Source organism: Oryx dammah, unplaced genomic scaffold, assembly GCF_014754425.2.
Source record: "Oryx dammah isolate SB20612 unplaced genomic scaffold, SCBI_Odam_1.1 HiC_scaffold_9, whole genome shotgun sequence".
Taxonomy (NCBI): domain Eukaryota; kingdom Metazoa; phylum Chordata; class Mammalia; order Artiodactyla; family Bovidae; genus Oryx; species Oryx dammah.
Window position 1 is genome coordinate 17,628,315 of NW_024070193.1, and position 19,584 is coordinate 17,647,898.

At 49.3% G+C, this 19,584-nt stretch overlaps 1 protein-coding gene across 8 annotated transcripts in view; it reads right to left on the bottom strand.

The window, feature by feature from the left end:
- FAM107A (family with sequence similarity 107 member A) overlaps window positions 1-17,112 on the bottom strand; it is a 36,634-nt gene extending 19,522 nt beyond the window's left edge. Inside the window, exon 1 of one of the 8 annotated variants that reach the window (XM_040246514.1) lies at window positions 17,017-17,112. Coding sequence is in view for 2 of the 8 variants with exons in the window: in XM_040246515.1 (XP_040102449.1) it covers window positions 1,065-1,179 (115 nt within the window). In the remaining 6 variants the exon portion in view is untranslated. Of the gene's footprint in view, window positions 1-299; window positions 518-560; window positions 881-994; window positions 2,023-8,661; window positions 8,832-14,210; window positions 14,462-17,016 lie in introns of those variants that run through there. The other 7 variants (XM_040246516.1, XM_040246519.1, XM_040246518.1 and 4 more) reach the window with 7 other exon arrangements.
- Between the last annotated feature and the right edge of the window lie 2,472 nt (window positions 17,113-19,584).

The window sequence follows — 19,584 nt, forward strand, 5'->3', positions numbered from 1 at the left end:
CCAGAGCGGCTCGATCACTAGGACGCAGCCTCCCCCAACCAAACTGGCTCAAGACAAACTTCCTCAGCATTCTGCTTGCGTCTCCCGTGACCTCCTCGTTCATGAGATGGTCTGGTGGGTACACAGGCTTTCGAATCAGTTCCAGAGCAGAGTCCAGGGCTGGACGTGGAAGGTCCTTAGCGAGGGTGGTGGAGAGTCCTGTGCAGCTGATCAAGACACAGTGTCGGCCCACCAGTGGCGTGATGCCAGCCACCCCACTTGACCAGTGCCTCTGGTGGGGGGATCCTGGCAGGACTTACCACCAGTGGAGCCAAGAGCCACTCAGAGTCCAAGCTGGCCAGAGATGCAGGTACGGGGGCTGCCCCACAGCTGGGAAACCGCTGGGTTTAGCAGCAGTTCAGAAAAGTGACGCACCCGACCCCATAGCCCCCTGATTTCTGGCCCAGTACCAGCCTTGCCTCACACTGTGAGGCTGAAGTGCTGAAGCCACACCCAGGCGGGCAACGCACGGCCGTGCCCTTACCCTGTGCCACGAGCCGCGTGCAGCATCGCGGCCGCACCTCATGAAATCCTTACGACAGACTGAGGAGGTGGTGCTCTTGAGACCCCTTTGTGCCAAGGAAGACACCGAGGTCGAGGGGTCTTTCCCAGATCACACGGCCAGCAAGTGAAGGCTCCAGAGCCTGAGCTGAGCTGTCTGCCTGGGGCCGTCTCGGCTGGCCTCTGACCTGTCGGTTCTCAAAAGAACTACAGCTGCTACGAGGTCATACCACGCATGAACTCAGAGGCTTCTGAGCATTCGGAAGAAAGAGATCAGCCAGAGCGGGGTGCGGGGGAGGCTGCATCCGAGTGCTCCCTGCACGGCCTCTCCGAGCCCTTTCCCAAACCCAGGTGCCCAGAGGCACCCGCGTCATCTCGCAGAGTGCGGTACCTGGGCTCAAAGAGCTCTGCCCCCCTGCCAGCCTCCCTGGTGCTGGGAGGCTGCCCTCCTTACCCCGCCACACCCCTTCTTGGCACCGCACCCTAGCTCAGCAGCAGGGGGAACAGAAGAGAGACGGTCTTACTCCTCAGCTGAGCCTGTGTCCTTGGGAAGAGAACTTCGGAGCGCAGCGCTGCTGGTCCTCGCTGCACCAGAGTCCTGGGTGAGCCAGGAGGGGCCGCCTCCACAGGGCGGTTCATCAAGCCCTGGGGATGAAGAGAGCCAGCGAGGGGGGCGGCTCTGCGTTCCTGTTTATTCTGGTATCATTAGAAAGGAACTGTTACTATAGTAACGGGTATTACACTTGGTGCTTGGCCACTTCCTCCATGCGGAACACTGTGTCCAAGCCCCACTGCCGGGGAGGCAGGCACAAATAAGTATCGATTTGGTCAGATCGTTGAGGGGCAAGGACACGCCAAGCTTTGTTCTGAGCGGCGTGGCTCAGGCACAGGCATTTCCCTTGTTTCTGATGGAGGGTCAGCCGGAATGCCTTCTGGCACCTCCCTGACCTGGTGGGGGTGGGGGGGCAGGCTTCCTGCTGCCCGGCGCGACTCCCCAGGGGAAAGCGGCTCTTGGTGCAAAAGGAGGGGACAGTAGGCTGCGTCAGTCCAGTCACCTACTTACAGGCCAACAACTCCATCCTTGGTGCTTCCTCAGTGCCCTGAACCTCAGCGGGGAGCCACAGGATGGCGCCCAGGGGAGGTGGGTGTGTGGACGCTGACCAGCTCTGGGCCAGACCAGCCCTCCTGCTCAGCCCCGCATGAGCCCCTTGGGCAGCCGGTAGGCAACCCCTGAGCCTTGCTTTCTGTGTCTGTCAAGTGTGGAAAACAACAGTGGTTGAGAAGAAACACAGATGAACTGACACCTGGAAGCAGGCGGTCAGTGCGCGGCAAGGAGGACTTTTCCTGCGGAGAGAGCTGGACTCGGTGTGAATGGCGTGCAGGGCCAGGCGTGCAGCGCCGTCCCTGGTGGGGTCTGTGCTCCGAAGGTCTCGTCTCAAGGAGTCAGTGTATGAGTGTGAAAATAAAGAGCATATGTAGATACCAAAGGCCAGTGTGGGTGTTTACAGATAACACAGGCATTCTCCTAGTTTCACAATCGGCTCACTTGAAACGTGGACGTGTTTTCTAGCCTGTGTTGTCATTCCTTAATCCCCTAGTGAGGAAGCTGACCTCCACTTAAACTTGGCCCTCTTCCCACCTCTACTTTCTCATGAAGAGTCTGGGTGGGTTGGGAAGTGATTAGACCCAGGGCATACATCCAGCATGAATGCCAGTATTAAAAATGCAATTTTGCTCCAGTAAAATATTAGCAAACTGAATCCAACAGTTCATAAAAGGATCATACACTATGATCAAGTTGGATCCATTCCAGGTTCACAAGGATGGCTCAACATATGCAAACTGGTCCGTGTGGTACAAAGGACAGAAACCGTCGGATCACTTCAGTAGACGCGGAAAAAGCATTTGATCAAATTCAACACTCGTTCATGATGAAAATTCTCACCGAAGTGGGTACAGAGGGAACATATCTCAATGATAAAAGCCATCGATGAGAAACCCAGCATAATACTCAACAGTGAAAAGCTGAAAGCCCTCCCACTAAAACTTGGAACGAGACAAGGATGCCCACTCTCACCACTTCTATTCAGCATGGTATTGGAAGTCCTAGCCATGACAGTCAGGCAAGAAAAAGAAATACAAAGCATCCAAATCAGAAGGGAAGAGGTAAATTCATCATATACAGGTGACATAATAAAGACAGCCCTACAGATTCCACACAAAAGGGTCAGAACTGATCAGCTGAACCCATCAAAGTAGCAGGACGCAAGGCTGACATACAGAAATCTGTTGGATTTCTTGCCATTTGCAGCAACATGGACGGACTCAGACATCGTCATACTGAGTGAAGTAAATCAGCCAGAGAAGGAGAACTATCGTATGACATTCCTGAGGTGTAGGATCCAAAAAGAAATGATATGAATGAACTTACACACAGAAACAGACTCACAGACGTAAGAGAATGAACGTTTGGTTGCTGGAGAGAAGGGCAGGGAGGATGGAGGGAAGAGATAGTCGGGGAGTTTGGGATGGACAGGGCTGTGCTTAAATTGGATAATCGACTAGGACCTGCTCAGTGTTATGTGGCTGCCTGGATGGGAGGGGAGTTTGGAGGAGAACCGTCCACAAAGACAGACTCAAAATGGCTTAAAGACTGAAGCACAAAACAGACCCAACATAAAGTACCAAAAAAACTCACAGAAAAGAACATCGGCAAAACGTTCTCTGACATGAATTGTGGCAAGATCGTCTTAGTCTCCCAATGCAAAATAAATAAAAGCAGAACCCAGATGGCAGAACGTAGGCTCTGGAGCTCACCCATCTCCACAAATACGTCAGAGATACAAGTGGAGTGATTGGCAGAGAACATCATTGAATGCTGGCCGAAGACCTCTGACCTCCGAAAGGGAAAGAAAACCTTAACCCACACAGAAGGAGCATAAAGAGTGATATCTTCACAAATGGAACCCTACAAAACAATAAAGAAAGAGTAAACTATTGTTACAAAAACATGGATGTTGAGTCCTGCCCCAGGCCAAGGTGCAAGTCCCTGTACCAAGACCGCAGAAGCGGAGCACGGAACCAAGGACACCTCCGAAGCTACTTGAGCCCCTTTGTAACCATTGCCAAAAGCCCCTGATCATCCCTGACAAGGTTCCTGACTTCAAATTGGCAAATATGCCCACTCCAGTAACACGCTATTAGCCCCCCTAACCAATCACCTAATGCTAGCCTTCCAGCAGGAATTTTTTTTGTCTTGATCCTATAAACTCACAAAATTGGCAGGTACCTCAGGAGAACCGTCGACTCTCCCTGGCCTCTCAGGTCAGCCTGCTGCGCTTGCCAGGCCCACATTGTCTCTGCTCTTTGTTCCTAATAAACTCACTCCCCTCTGCAATACTGTGTCTGGAAATTCTTTGCCAGCCTGTGCTCAGATTGCCCCAACAATGGATGCCTCATGGGAAAAAGGATGTTGAGAGTCAGATGCCACAAGAGAATACATAGCCAGTGATTCTATTTCTTTTTTTTTTTTTAGTGATTCTATTTCTATACATTTCAACACAGAGAACACGTGGTGATTGGAGTCAGAATAGTGGGTACTGATTGCATAGTGTTAATCAGACAGGTGATGTGCAGGTGAATTCCATTTTAAAAAATACATCAAGCTGACCATGTAAGATTTGTGCACTTAACTGTAGGGGTGTTACACTTAAGCAAAAATTTTAATATTTTGGTTTTCACTAATATCTAGACAAACTGGAAGTTCTCTTCAGTCAGGACTAACATCCACGATGCAGTGAATTCAATTATAAATACACTGTGCCTTTTTATCTGACGCGAATCACATGAGTATTTATGAAAACTCATTTATTTCTAGGACACAGATGACTTCCAACTTCCGTCCTCCATAACTTCCATAGACTAACTTTTGATCGTTTTTTAACAAGACACATGCAGTCCCGTGTTGGCTGCAGCACTACTTACAATACCCACAACGTGGAAGAAACCCTGAATGTCCATCGTCAGAGGCTAGCAATGAAAGATCGGGAAGAGAAATTGAGACGACGAGATTGTTTCCCATGGCAACAAAAAGAAAAGAAAGGTCCACTGCCAGAGGAATGGATGGAGAGGATGTGGCACATAACACAAGGGACTATTACACAGCCATGAAAATACAGGAGCCATCTGCAGCCACAGGGCCAGGCCTGGAGACCGTCACACTGAGCGACGCGAGCCAGACACAGAGGCAGACGTGATGGCACCCATGTGGGGTGGAGCCAGAACACCGGTGCAGACAGACCTACAGAACAGAAGCCGGGTCACAAATGTGTAAGACACATTTAGAGGGTGAGGGAGGGATAAATGAAAAGACGAGGATGGAAACACACACACTGGTATACATAAAACAGATAACCAGTAAAGCCTGCTGTAAAGCACAGGGCACTCTGCTCAGTGCTCTAATGGCCTAATGGGAAAAGAATCCGAAGAAAAAGGCAGCTCTGTGTGTATGTGCAACTGAGTCACTTTGCTATACACCTGAAACTAACACAACATTGTAAATCCACTACACTCCAATAATTCAAAAAATACAGTGATGTGCATCAACATGGGTGGTCCTAGAGATTATCATACTAACTGGAGTCAGTCAGAGAAAGGCAAATATTATATTGTATCACTTAAATGTGGAAACTAAACAAATAACACAAATGGACTTACTGACTCTCAGACACAGAAGAAAATTATGGTTACCAAAGGAGGTGGTAGGGAGGGACAGATTTGGAGTTCGGGATTAACAGATACACACTACTATATATAAAATGAATAAACAGCAAAGTTTCACTATATAATACAGGAATGATATTCAGTACCTTGTAATAAGAATGGAAAACTACCTACAAAAGAATAGATTTATATATCTGTGTATGTATATGCAGTCATATATATATATAAAACTGAATCTCTACTGTACACCTGAAACTAACATATTATCTGTTTTTTAATTGGAGTACAGTTGCTTTACAATATTGTGGTAGTTTCTGCTGTACAACAAAGCTAACACAATATTATAAATAAACTCTTAAAAAAATGCACTTTGATCCTCTTTGGCCTGTGTTACTCAGGTAACCAGCATTTATTGAGCACCTACTGTGTTCCTTCCACTGCCCAGTGCTGGAGGTACAGTGTAAAGGAGACCATATCCTTGTGCTCAGGTAACTTGCTTTCAAGGTGCGGTTCAGACCAAAAAATGAGAGAAACAAGAAAATGTCAAGCTGCGGTGAACATTCTGATGAATGCAAGCCTGGGCAAGATAGAGGGGAAGGCTCGGGACCTCAGGGAGGGTGGAGAGTGGGGGTGTGACATTTTCAGGAGGCTGGAGTGGTGGGGAGGAGAGCATCCCAAAGTGAGGACAGCTAGCACAGAGGCTCCAGGGTAGAAGGCAAGGCGGCCACTGGCGTGGAGGCTGGGCATGAGTGAGACAGAAGCAAGTAGGGGCAGGCAGCCTGCGTGTCCTGGGAGCTTTGGCCAGACCGCCATTCTGGAGCCAGGTCAACTTACAGGGTCCCAGATTTGCCTGTGTTAAACAATCTTCTGGAAACAAGACACATTCCTTTTATTTCTTCTTCCTAATTGTTTCTCAACGTCCCCGTGAGTGGCGCCTCTCCCAGCTTCCCCTCCTGCTGTGGCCTAACTTGATGAGGTCTGGCGCTGGGAGACTCTAACCAGGTTCTTGTCCCGCCGCTCTTCGCTGTCACTGGGCCTCCCCACACGCCCCCTGTGCAGACAGCTAGTATTGGCGGCGGCACTTTTCAGGGCCCACAGTGTCCTCTGACAAGGGACGAGCAACTCGGATGCTGGGCAGGAGGACCTGCTGAGTGTCTGCTCACTGCCTGGGGCAGAGACACCCCCAGCCCATCTCAGCCCCGAGGAGCTGGCTGCGGCCGTCCAGCCCCACTGTGTGTTCCCTTTATCAGAGGCTTCTGATGGCAGCACCAGAGCAATCGAGAGCCAAGGACAGTCGGGCAGAAAACACCCTTCCCCTCCCCCCGCCCTCAGGTTGGGTGCCTTTTCCCCAGGCAGTTGGGACCCACTGTACTTCTTCCACTAAAGCACTTCTTCCAGTCCAGCCTGTGTGCAGACCCCTCAGTCTCTCTCACCGGCCGTCAGCGGAGGGCAGGGCCTCACCTTGTGCTTCTTAGTATCCTGTGCCCGTACCAGCTGCTCAGCCCTACTCCTGACTTGCAGACACCAGAGATGTGGATATCCCTGAACTTGGGACAGCACCATCATCTTGCTGTGTGTGTGCACACACGTGTGAACGTGTAACTGTGTGAAGTCAACAGCCACCACTTCCCAAGCCACACCTCATCAGTAAGAAATTATGCTACATCTTATAATGAGATGCCATCAATACCATATCTATTGATTAACCTAAAGAAACATGTCTACTGCATATTTGGTGAAAAATCAAAGGGCAACATCATACCTAGTCCGATTCCTCTTTTTCCCCTCCAAGATAAAGTTAGTGTATGCACAGAGAACCAATCTGCAGGCATATACACCCAACTGTTAACAGAGGTCAGCTCCAGACCAACATATCTCAGATGTCATTACTAGCCTTCACTGGGTGTTACAGTGTGTTACAGTGTTACAGTCAAACTACTGGGCCAGGTTTCTGGATTTCTGTATTAGAACCTAAGAGGGAGGGGCCTAGGAATCTGGAATTTCAGCAAGTTACCCTGGGAGTCTGTTTATATTCGAGAGTCTGAGAACCACTATTCTGCAGCATAAAATTATAGGACTTTCTCTTTTGTCCCAGTATTTCTGTAACGTTTATGCCTAAAAAAAGAAAAAAGCATATATTGCCTTTATTATCAGAAAAAAAAAAACAAGATGAAAAATATGGGAAAAGAGCAACTTTTTCCAACCATAGGTAAAATTCACATCTGGTTCAGTCATGTACATTTCACATATTGAAAAATAGAGGCCTTTTGGTCAAATGAGCCTGTTAAGAGTACACTCCAGGCGGTGGCCAGACTCAACCCAAGACGCTACCTCCTGCCTCGGTCTGTGTGGCTTTCCCATTCTCCCATACAGCCGGACTCCAGAATACAGGGGCCCGAGGACTGGAGTTCTTGCTCAGTCCCATGGAGGACGTGGGGGGTTCCAGAGGCCGAGCGCACCTCTCCCACACTCCCCTTCCTGTCCCTCTGAAATCTGTTTTCTTGGGAAATAGATGAGCTAAAAAGAAGATGGGTAGTGAAGGCCTATCTGAGCCACCAGGGAAGCATGAGGAACAGTCCATGGGGTCACAGAGTCGGATACGACTGAGTAACACTTTCACTAGTCTAAGGCCAGGAGAGGCAGTCATGAGTGGGAGCTGAGGGATTTTCCTACATCTGTAGTGGGCTGGGGCTGCAGCTTGCACTGCTGCTGCTGCTGCTAAGTCGCTTCAGTCGTGTCCGACTCTGTGCAACCCCATAGACGGCAGCCCACCAGGCGCCCCCGTCCCTGGGATTCTCCAGGCAAGAACACTGGAGTGGGTTGCCATTTCCTTCTCCAATGCAGGAAAGTGAAAAGTGAAAGTGAAGTCACTCAGTCGTGTCTGACTCTTAGTGACCCCATGGACTGCAGCCCACCAGGCTCCTCCATCCGTGGGATTTTCCAGGCAAGAGTACTGGAGTGGGGTGCCGTTGCCTTCTCCAATGCATGAAAGTGAAAAGTGAAAGTGAAGTCACTCAGTTGTGTCTGACTCTTAGTGACCCCATGGACTGCAGCCTACCAGGCTCCTCTGGGATTTTCCATAGGATTTTCCAGGCAAGACTACTGGAGTGGGTTGCCATTGCTTGCACTAAAAACTCCAAAAACCCCTTTTCCTTTGATTTTTTGACCCCCCGCCCACCCCCACCCCCAAGCAGACAGACGTCTGGAACAGCTTATCTGAGCCCACAAACACCAGACAAGAAGTTTCCATGGCAACTGCAAACTTCCTCAGCTCTGTATTCAGTCTAAATCACCAAGGCCCCTTTTCAAGGCCTCAGTGAGGTGTCTGAAAAGCCACCCACAGAACAGCCTTAGGATCCAACCTCCCACCCACCCACCCCCACCACCCTGACCCCCAACCTGCTCCGCCGAAAGGACATGGCAGCAGAAGCTGTACTGGCAGAAAAACTTGTCATGGGATCCCTGGAGAGACTATAAAAGGAATGAGAGTCGCCTTTACAACAAATTTGAACCAGGAAGAATTTACCCTGTGGAGGGACTGAAGCATGAAAACAGGAAAGCGGGAGGGAGCAGGAAGAACCAAGGGGCTTGTTTCAGAAAGCTGGCTCTCAACCCAGCCGCAGTTAGGCGTGCTGAATCTGGTCTCTTAGCTGCAGAAGGACCCGGAGGGACCCCGGACCTCCAGCATATTTTAACTTACCTGCAGCCAGATAAAATATGGACAGTGGACTCAGATACCAGAGAAGGGATGTGAGAGTGTGTGTCTGTGTGTCGAGGGGAACCAGGACAGACCATGGCTTATCAAGCCAAGCAAACTTCCATGATGCCTGGCAATGGGGCTGCCAAATGTATGACAGCCAACAAAAATGCAGCATCCTGACATGTGTAAATCAATGAAGTTAGAACACACCCTCAGACCACGCACAAAAATGAACTCAAAATGGCTTAAAGACGTAAACCTAAGACATGATACCATAAAGCTCTTTGGACAGAGCATAGGCAAAAACATTCTCTGACAGAAGTAGTACCAATGTTGTCTTAGGTCAGTTTCCCAAAGCAATAGAAATTAAGGGGGGTGGGGGAAAGATGATCCTAATTAAAAGCTTTTCAGAAGCAAAGGAAACCATTAAAAAAAAAAAGCAGAAAAAAAACCTACAGAATGGGAGAAAATATTTGCAAATGATGTAACTGACAAGGGCTTAATCTCTAAAATATGCAAACAGCTAATACAACTCAACAACAATAAACAGCCCAACTGAAAAATGGGCAGAAAATCAAAGACAGGGGTCCCCAACTCCCAGGCCTTGGACTGCTACTGGCACCTATAGGAACCGGGTTGCACCTCAGGAGGTGAGCAGCAGGCTGATCAAGTGAAGCTTCACCTGCCCCTCCCTATAGCTCACATTACTGCCTGAACAGTTCCTCCCCTACCCATGGAAAAACTGTCTTCCACAAAACCGGTCCCTCATGCCAAAAAGGTTGAGGACTGCTAAACTAAGACATTTCTCCAAAGAGGACATAAGGAGGACCAGTAGGCACTTGGGAGACGCTCAGCATCACTAATTATTAGAGACACGCAAATCAAAACGACCACGAGGTGCCACCTCACACTGACCACAATGGCTGTCATTACAAAGTCTCAATAACAAATGCTGGAGAAGATGTCGAGAAAAGAGAGTCCTACACTGAGCGGGACTATAGATTGATGTAGCCACGGTGGAAAACAGTACGGAGATTCCTCAGAAAACTAAAAATAGAATTACCATGTGATCCAGCAATCCCACTCCTGGGCATATATCCAGACAAAGCTATAATTCAGAAAGATACATGCACCCCTGTGTTCATAGCAGCACTGTTCACGACAGCCAAGACATGGAAATGCCCATCAACAGATGAACGGATGAAGATGCGGTACGTATATGCAATGGAATCCTACTCGGCCATAAAAAAGAAAGCAAGCATGCCGTCTGCAGCAGCACAGCTGCAACTAGAGACCACCACACTAGGTGAAGTCAGAGGGAGAAAGACAAACACCACACGGTATCGCTTGCATGTGGAATCGAAACTATGACACAGACGAACATATCTACAAAACAGACACAGACCCACACAGAGACCAGACCTACAGCTGCCAAGGGGAAGGGCTGGAGGGCACGCGACCAGCTGGGAACTGGGGGTCACCAGATGCAAACTGTTAGATACGGAACGGATGAACAATGAGGTCCTACTCTATAGCACAGCGAACTGTATCCAATCTCCTGGGATAAACCATAATGGAATATAATTTTTTTAAAAAAATGTATATATGTGTAAAAAAAAACACACAGCAGGTCCAGTTAAAATTGAATTTCAGATTACCAAACCCATAAAATATTTGGGACATATTTGCACTAAAATATTATTCATTGTGTATCTGAGATTCAAATGTAACCATTTTAATTTAACTATTTTATCTGGCAGCCTTGCTTGGCAGGCAGCAGTGAAGACGATGACCATCATCTGGGTGCAGAGAAGCACAGACGCTGACATCCACGGGCATCTGGGAAGGTGTCCCTCTGTCCATGCCACAGAGACGCTGCCCTGCCTCGAAGGAACCTGGGCTGAGCTCCAGGTGGGAGAAGAGCCTCAGGTGGACCCGTACTCCAGCACTGCCTCCTTACCAGGCATGGCCAAGCACAAGTTGTTCCCCAGAGGTGACCCTTTCCAGCTCAGTGGTTAAGAACATGGGCTCTGGTGTTGACCCAGATACCAATCCGGGCTCCACTGTTGGGCAGCTCGGTGACCTTCAACTTCCTGCTTCCCCATCTGTAAACTGGGGCAGACGTTCTTTGGGGGAATAAGTGGGGCATGGCACAGGATCCGCTGCACACGGCGCCTGCCATAGCATCAGGCTTCCAGAGTGGTAGCTGTCATCTCAAGTAGCCCATTTAGAAACAGGAAGATAGAAGATATTTATGCAAGTGAAGAAAGATGGGATTAAAACTAGAGTCTGTAAAGCTCAGCAACGTGAAGCTCACAACCACACACAAATCTCGCACAGCAAAGACCAGGAGACTGCCCCTAGATTGCCAGTGGCTGCTTTACGGCTAGTGGGATTGTGGGTGAGCCTTCCCCATCCTCATTCTTGATTTTCCACAATATCCGTGATGAGCCTCTTTTACTCTAATACTGAAAAATTATTTTCAAATAATTTAGAATGAGACATTTTCTATAAGTATATTACTTGAGGCTGGTGTAAATGAAAATGGGTTTGATCCTATCATACCGGTCCTCGGGGGGCTTCTAACAGGAGGAGGTCTTGCCTGTTTCACTCAGTGGCCCAGCTGGCTCCTCACCCCCAACGCTTGCGTCTTCCTTGTGGGACATGGCTAGAGCAGTGGCCCCGGAGGCACATGGCCCTGGGCTAGAATCTCAGCTCCCACCCTTGACTGGCTGTGCGGCCCTAGACAAGTCATTGCCTTCTGAGCCTCAGTCCCCCCATGTTTAAAATAGAGCTTAATACCACTTACCTCCCTGAAAGGAGGGACTTTCCTGTGCATCAGCACATGCCCGTGCCTTTCACAGGGCCTAGAGCATAACAGTGGTCAGTACCCACTAGCTGAATGAATAAATGAAGTTGATGACGGCAAGCATTTGGCAGACAGTGGCAATAGCTAGTGACCAGCTATCATTTAGGGCTTCCCAGATGATGCGAGTCGGAGAAGGCGACGGCACCCCACTCCAGTACTCTTGCCTGGAAAATCCCATGGACAGAGGAGCCTGGAAGGCTGCAGTCCATGGGGTCGCTGAGGGTCGGACACGACTGAGTGAGTTCACTTTCACTTTCATGCATTGGAGAAGGAAATGGCAACCCACTCCAGCGTTCTTGCCTGGAGAATCCCAGGGACGGGGGAGCCTGGTGGGCTGCCGTCTGTGGGGTCGCACAGTTGGACACGACTGAGGTGACTTAGCAGGAGATGATGCTAGTGGTAAACAATCTGACTGCCAGTGTAAGAGACACAAGAGATGGGGGTCAGTCCTTTGGGTCAGGAAGATCCCCTGGAAGAGGAAATGGCAACCGACTGCAGGACTCTTGCCTGGGAAATCCCATGGACAGAGGGGCCTGGCGGGCCACAGTCCCGGGGCTTGCTCAGACACAACTGAGCCGACACACACACAGCAGTCATTCACCATGATGACTGTTCTGAGATGTGCAGACTTGGCCTAGATGCACCAAAGTTTGAGTGTGTTTTCTATACATTAGTGGGATAGAAAAGTTCCCCTAGCAGGACCACGGGCATGCTGCTTAAGCTCTGGAGCCTCAGTCTCCTCATCTACTAAATGGGGATAACAGCTGTGCCTCCATAGGGCTGTGAAGACAGTCAGTGGCACAGTGCCTAACGCAGTGCAAGCGCTCCCTCTGTGAGGCCGGCAGACCCGCCTCTGCTCCCTCCCTTAGAGCTCTGAGTTACTGGGCATTTGTGGCCCCAGGACGACTCTGGCATGTCTGCCCATGTGTGCCACTCTGGATGTATGTCCAGGAGAAAAATGTTCCTGTTTGAGTGAGGCTCATAGCTGTAGTTCCAGGTTAGAGAATACAAGATCTTCAGATTAGAGCTACCCTCTCCTCACCTCAGTGAGCAGGCAGGAACTGGATAGAGGCCCTTCGGAATAGGTGTCTTGTACGGAAATCCCTGGAGCTGAGGTTTGCAATCAGCTTCTTTCAGTTTCAGAGATCGCTTTCTTCCTGCTCTGGTTCAGCCAGATTTAAGGTACCCACCCCTGCGCCCCCCACCCACCTTCCGGACGGCGCCGCAGACCTTGGCCAGACCATGCTTCTGGACTCAGAGAACCGTTGTTTCAGAGTTGCCAAGCAGTAACTCCGCAGCGAAATCTCCCCGGGGCGGGGCCCATCTAAGTAGGAAACGCTCAGTCCCGAGCAGACTCCGTGAGGGCAGGGGGCAAGCACCGCTGCTGCGGACGCACACCCACCGTCCACCGTTCTGCTCGCCGCGCTTTCCGCTGCAGGGCTGGGCGCCCAGGACTACCGGATGGGGGGTGGGCTCCTTGCCCAAGGCAGAGGGTAGCTGCCTCGGGAGCCTAAGTCCCTTCACATTCTCTTCTCGCCTGGCTGGCAGGGAGCCTACAGGGGACCGATTTTCACCTCCTCTGAACGCCTGTCTCCAAGCACTAAGTTAGGAATGAAACACCCTAGACTCTTACTACGGGAGTTCTTTTTCTTTCCACATCCTTGTATTTTCCAAATTATTTTCACACTGACCCTACATTACATTTATTTTCCTAAAGTAAAAAAACAAAAAACTATCGTCCTGAGTAGAAAAGTAGTATGTGTTTACTGCAAATGACAAAAGAAAAAAACACGCAAACTCGAATCCTCAAAAACAACCATCATGTGTTTCTTTCCAAGTCGTTTTCTCCTTTAAATGTGTACATCTAGAAAACTGGTTCCTCGCCTTCCTGGAACATTCCTCGCCGTCTCCTCCTCCCCCCGCCCCCCACTCACACACACACTTTCCCCTCACAGAACAGTGGACGCCCTTCACTAGCTGGCGTGTGCTGCTCAGGCTACCAGTCTTACCCATATCCGTTCTCCCATGCCCACCAATGCCTTCCCGCACTTGTGCAAGTGCAGGAACTTTTGCAGTTATCTAACAGTGAGCGTCTGTGTATATGTGTGTGTGCGCGCACCACAGGATCATATAAAAGGATAAAGCAATATATCTGAGAGTAGATCCCCAAAAGAACGAATGTAGGGAGGAAAGAAGGAATGAAAGAAAAACAAACAAAAGTAATTTAAAAGAATGGAAGATGGGAGGCAAGAAGGAAAGCACAGCAGTGAAGGACCAAGGCGCCCTGCCTGCTAGCCAGAGGCTGAGCGCAGTGCGACCGCGGTGCCCTCCTCGCGCTCTCCCGGAGGCGGGGGGCCGGGGAGACTTGCCGCCACTTACCGGACCGGAGCAGCACCGCCCGGTAGAGCCCGGTGGCCTCAGTGGGGCCCCGCACCGGCTCTCCCAGCCTCTGCGCCATGCACCCGTGCGCTGGATAGCGGAGCTGGGGCCGCAGGCTGGGAGCGCGCCGCGGAGCGCAGTCCTCTGTCGGAGCACCTTCACAACCGTGACTTGCCCGAGATCCAAACCCCGCGGCAGATCAGGTTACACAGGGCAGGCGCGCCAGGCCCTGAGGCGCCCGCGGGGGAGGGACAGGAGGCCGGGGCCAGGCCGGTATCTCTGCCCAGGCTGGGCACGGGCAAGCCTCTGGCGTGAGGACTCCTGGCTTCACGGTTCCAGGGCCAAGGCGAGAACCCCGTGTCCTGATTTCCAGACTGGTCTCCTACCTAATCTTCTCTGTTTCCCTGGCTGCTGGCCTTGCTGAATGCTGTGAGCAGGTGTGGGGTTCTGGAGTGCCATCTCTGGGATCAGGTCCGGCGCCACTAATTCATAGCTGTGTGACCCCACGATTCAGTTATCTAACACAGAGCCTCAGTTTTCTCATCTGTAAAATGGGGATATCCATAGAATTCATCTCTCAGGGTTGTGAGGGTAACCAACACATTTTCGCTATCTCAGAACAGTGGCTAGCACAGAACAAATGCAATGTATTGTTTTTATTTTATTTTTTTTAATTTTTTTTTCGGTGTTCCAAGGCATCCTGGGGTGGGTGACACTGAGAAGCGGGGGCTTCACTGGAGGAAGTAAGTTGTGGTGGGAGGCCTGTGGGATTCCACAAGATTTTCTTCTCTGGCTTCATGAAATCCCCATAACATCCAGAAATGGGAGGACCAGTTCAGTTGAGTCACTCAGTTGTGTTCGACTCTTTGCAGCCCCATGGACTGCAGCATGCCAGGCTTCCCTGTCCATCACCAGCTCCTGGAGCTTATTCAAACTCATCTCCATTGAATTGGTGATGCCCTCCAACCATCTCATCCTCTGTCGTCCCCTTCTCCTCCCGCCTTCAGTCTTTCCCAGCATCAGGGTCTTTTCAATTGAGTCATTCTTTGCATCAGGTGGCCAAAGTATTGGAGTTTCAGCTTCACCATCAGTCCTTCCAATGTATATTCAGGACCAATTTCCTTTAGGATGGACTGGTTGGATCTCCTTGCAGTCCAAAGGACTCTCAAGAGTCTTCTCCAACACCACAGTTCAAAAGCATCAATTCTTTGGCGCTCAGCTTTCTTTATATATGACTACTGGAAAAACCAAAGCTTTGACTAGACAAACCTTTGTTGGTAAAGTAATGTCCCTGCTTTTTAATATGCTGTCTAGGTTGGTCATAACTTTTCTTCCAAGGAGCAAGTGTCTTTTAATTTCATGGCTGCAGTCACCATCTGCAGTGATTTTGGACCCCCCCCCCCAAAATAGTCTGTCACTGTTTTCATTGTTTCCCCAAGACTCTAAAGGTGGATGGGCAAGGTCAACCAGGCAGTTTGGAAGATGTAAGAAAACAACCATTTTGATTATCTACCTTTGACTGGTGCTGTGCTGTGTTTCTTCTAAAACAAAAACTAATCTTCATGTGCTTTATGTCCTGTTCTGTTTCATCTTCACAATCCTATAAATTAGGGTCTATTAGCCTTCCTTCCAATTTTACAGATGAGGAAACAGGCTCAGAGGAATTAAGCAGTTTATCTGAGGTCACACAGTGTGGGGCTGGCATACAAACTCAGGGGGCCTGACCTCAGAAATGGGCCACTCTCCTGCCTCTCTGTTATTTTATGTGCTCTTCATGCAAACACTGGAAGGCAGGTATGGTAACGTGAATGTAGGAATCTCATTCAAGATACCACCTTAGAGATAATGCAGTTGAAACGCAGGGAGGTGAGGTGGCTTGCTCATGCTCAGAGCTAGCTGGAGGAGCCAGCTCCCAGTTCAGTTCTCCACCCACAAAATGAATGGCCCTGAAATCTACAGAATCCCGGCACCTACTTCCACCCGCCCCCAGAGCTGCCCAGGCCCCTGAACAGCCTCTGTTTATGGCTGCGTCTGCAGACCAGAGAGTCTTGTGCCGGCTGCTGCAACCACGGCCACACAGTAGCATCTACCTCTGCCTCCGTGTCCTCCCGGCCTTGGTGCCACATAGGCCAACAGCCAACTTGCCCACTGCCCAGGCCCAGCTTCTGTTGTGACTCAGGGGCCCCTGTCTCCACACAGGATCCTAAGGACCCAAGTGACACACTTTGATTTTGGAGACCTAGTCATTGGCCAGGCTGGTCACGTTTCCCATCAACAGCCAGCCGTCATGAAAGCCAGGCATGAGGCCAGACCCTGGGCATTCGATATCTCGCATCCATTCTGCAGAGGAAACTGTATCTCATGTAACCCACTTTTTGATTAAGTATGGTTATACCATTTTAGAGATGAGGAAAATAAGGTTCCAGTGACTTACCCAAGATCACTTTTTATCTAATTATACTGTAAAATATGTTGAAATGACACATGAAGGAGTAAAGAGGGAAGTAAATGTGATTCATGAACTTTCCAACCAGACATGATCAGTATTATTATATTGGTGACGCTCCTTCCAGACTTATAACAAATGCATATACAAAACTTACCTCTTTCTAATATTTCAAGTAGTGGAGAACGCATTTGAACCCAGATGGTGCCAAAGCTTTTACTGAAGGAGGAAAACCAAGCCAGGTGTCGAACAAGGTGCGGGTGCAGGAAAATTATGACTAAGGAATGTGCTTTTACAGAGCATTGCAAAGAGATGAACATTAATTGCATCCCCAAGGAATTCTAGGCGAATCTGACTTACCTGAGCCATTTAGTCTCTGCTTCTCATTTTCATTATGAAATATGGCTTGAGGTGAGTATTCCTTCTGTGAACACAGAGAAGGTAAATGGCAGTGAGGACCCTCTGTTCCTTGGCACGGGGGGAGTGAAGAGATATTCACAGAGTCCCTGAGTCTTTTGACCATAGATGGGACTGGCCAGGATCAAAGTCCTCTGCAGAGAAACAAAGTACTCTAATTCTTGGAGAGTGTGTGTGTTTGGGCATCATTTATGAGACTCACTTCTTTTTTTATGAGACTCACTTCGGAAAAAAAAAATAGTTTCAGAGCAGTTTTAGATTGAGAGAAAAATTAAGATAGAGATAATTCCTTGTACCCTGCATGCAGACTCTCTGTTATTTCTCTTAACATCCTACATGTATGTAGATAAACATGTACATAGTATGGCATATCTGTTCTAATTAACAAACTAATTATTAGACTGTTAACTATTAAGTAATAACATTATTAAAAAAAATTCTCACCTCCCCCCAGTTCAGGATGGAAATCACTTTACTGAGTCTGGCTGGGTTGTGAAGATGCATATTCTTATTTAAAAAAAAATTTTATTGGAGTATAGTTGATTTGCAGTGTTGTGTTAGTTCCAGGTGTACAGCAAGTGAATCAGTGATACACACACACACAGACACACACACGCCTTTTTAGATGCTTTTCCATAGAGGCCATTCCAGAGTATAGAGTACAGCTCCCTGTGCTATGCAGTAGGTCCTTGTTAGTCATCTGCTTTATATAGAGTGGGGTACATATGTCAACCCCAATCTTCCAATTTATCCCCCCCGCTTTACTCCTTGGTAACCGTAAGTTTTCTATATCTGTAACTGTTTTTGTAATAAGTTCATTTGTATCCTTTTTTGTTTTTTAGATTCCACATATAAGTGATATCATATGATATTGCTTACAGCACTATTATTAACTAAAGTCCAAGAGGTAGTGGAGGACAGAGGAGCCTGGCGTACTGCAATCCATGGGGTCACAGAGTTGGACACGACTTAGCAACTGAACAGCAACAAGACCCTATTCAGAGTTTCTTAGTTTTTACCTAAATAGTCTTTTTTCTATCTGAGAATCTCATCCAAGATACCATGTGACATTAGGTTGTCTTATCTCCTTAGGCTCCTGTTGGCTGTGATAGTTTCGCAGACTCTCTTTTGGATGGACTTGACGGGTTTGAAGGTTACTGAGCGCCGTGTTCTTTTCTGTGCGGTTTCTTCTACCTGGACTGCCTTCCCCCACCTTCCTGGCAAACTCCTTATCCCTCAAGGGCAGTTTCAGAAGGCATCAGGGTTCAGCCCTCAACGTTGGTTCTTAGACATCTTTTTTTCTCCCTCTACTCTGTCATGACTTTAAAAAACTCTAAGTCAGTGATTCCTAAATGTTTATTTCTAGTTCAGACTTTCACCCTGAGCTTACACTCCATCCAATAGGCTACTTGGCATCTCCACTCAAAAAGTCTGAAAGGCCCAACTCACCACGGCCCACATGGAATTCCTGACCACTCCAGCCCGTTTCTCCCCTGTCACCCCATCTTAATTAACAAGGGCCTCCATTCCAGCTCTGTGGCTCAGGTGGGAGCCTGAGGCCACCTTGCTCTGTCTTCCTCCAACCCCTAAGATCACAAAAGCATGATCAACTCTACCTCCTGCAATCTCCTCAGTCCATCCCCTTCTAGCCCCCACCATAGCCCAGGCACTCCCACTGCACGCCTGATGCCTGAGGTAGCCTTCCCTCCTTCAAACCATTCTCCACAGATTCTAGAGCAAGGCTTTAAAATGTGATGCAGGCTCTGACCCTGCCCCTACTCGAAACCCTTTGGTTCTTCCCACTGCACTTGAAACCAAACTCACAGGCCTTCCCCTGACCGTCAAGGCCCCTGCAATCTGACCCCCTCCTTGCCAACCTCTCAGACCTCATTTATTTGTTCCTTCATATGTTCAAGGACTTGGGAATGCGTCTTTGAAAAAAACAGACAGGGGTCCTTGACCTACTGGCGCTGACATTCTATTAATAGTGAGGGAGACAGAAAATAGGCATGATGAATACGTAGACAGTCTGTTAAAAGGTGATAGGTTCGTGGAGGGAAGGAAGGTCAGAGCTGGGGAGGGGTGGGGAGTGGGGCCACACGTGATAATAAATGTCTGCCGGGGGCGGGGGCGCTGCCCATGGAGAAGCTGAGAGGGGAGCATGGATTTGTAGGGAGTGGGGGAGTTAGCCACACAGGTATCTTAGGGAAGAGGGCTGCAGACAGAGGAAGCAGTGAGGGTGGGAGTCCTGAGGCTGGAGCGCGCCAGACATTCAGGGAAGAGCAGGGGGGCCCGGGGGCCCAGGTGAGGGTTGTGCAGGGACAGTCATGTGAGGGGAGGCTGGCGAGGAACAGGGCCACCTTCCTCCCACTGCACACTCCAGCCACCAGGAGCCACCTGCGTTCCCGGAAAGCCAGGCTGTCTTTCACTTTCCCCCTCTATTATAAGCTGCCCCGCTACCCAGGGAGCCACTCCTCAACTCTGCCTGACTATTCCTTTTTATCTTATAAG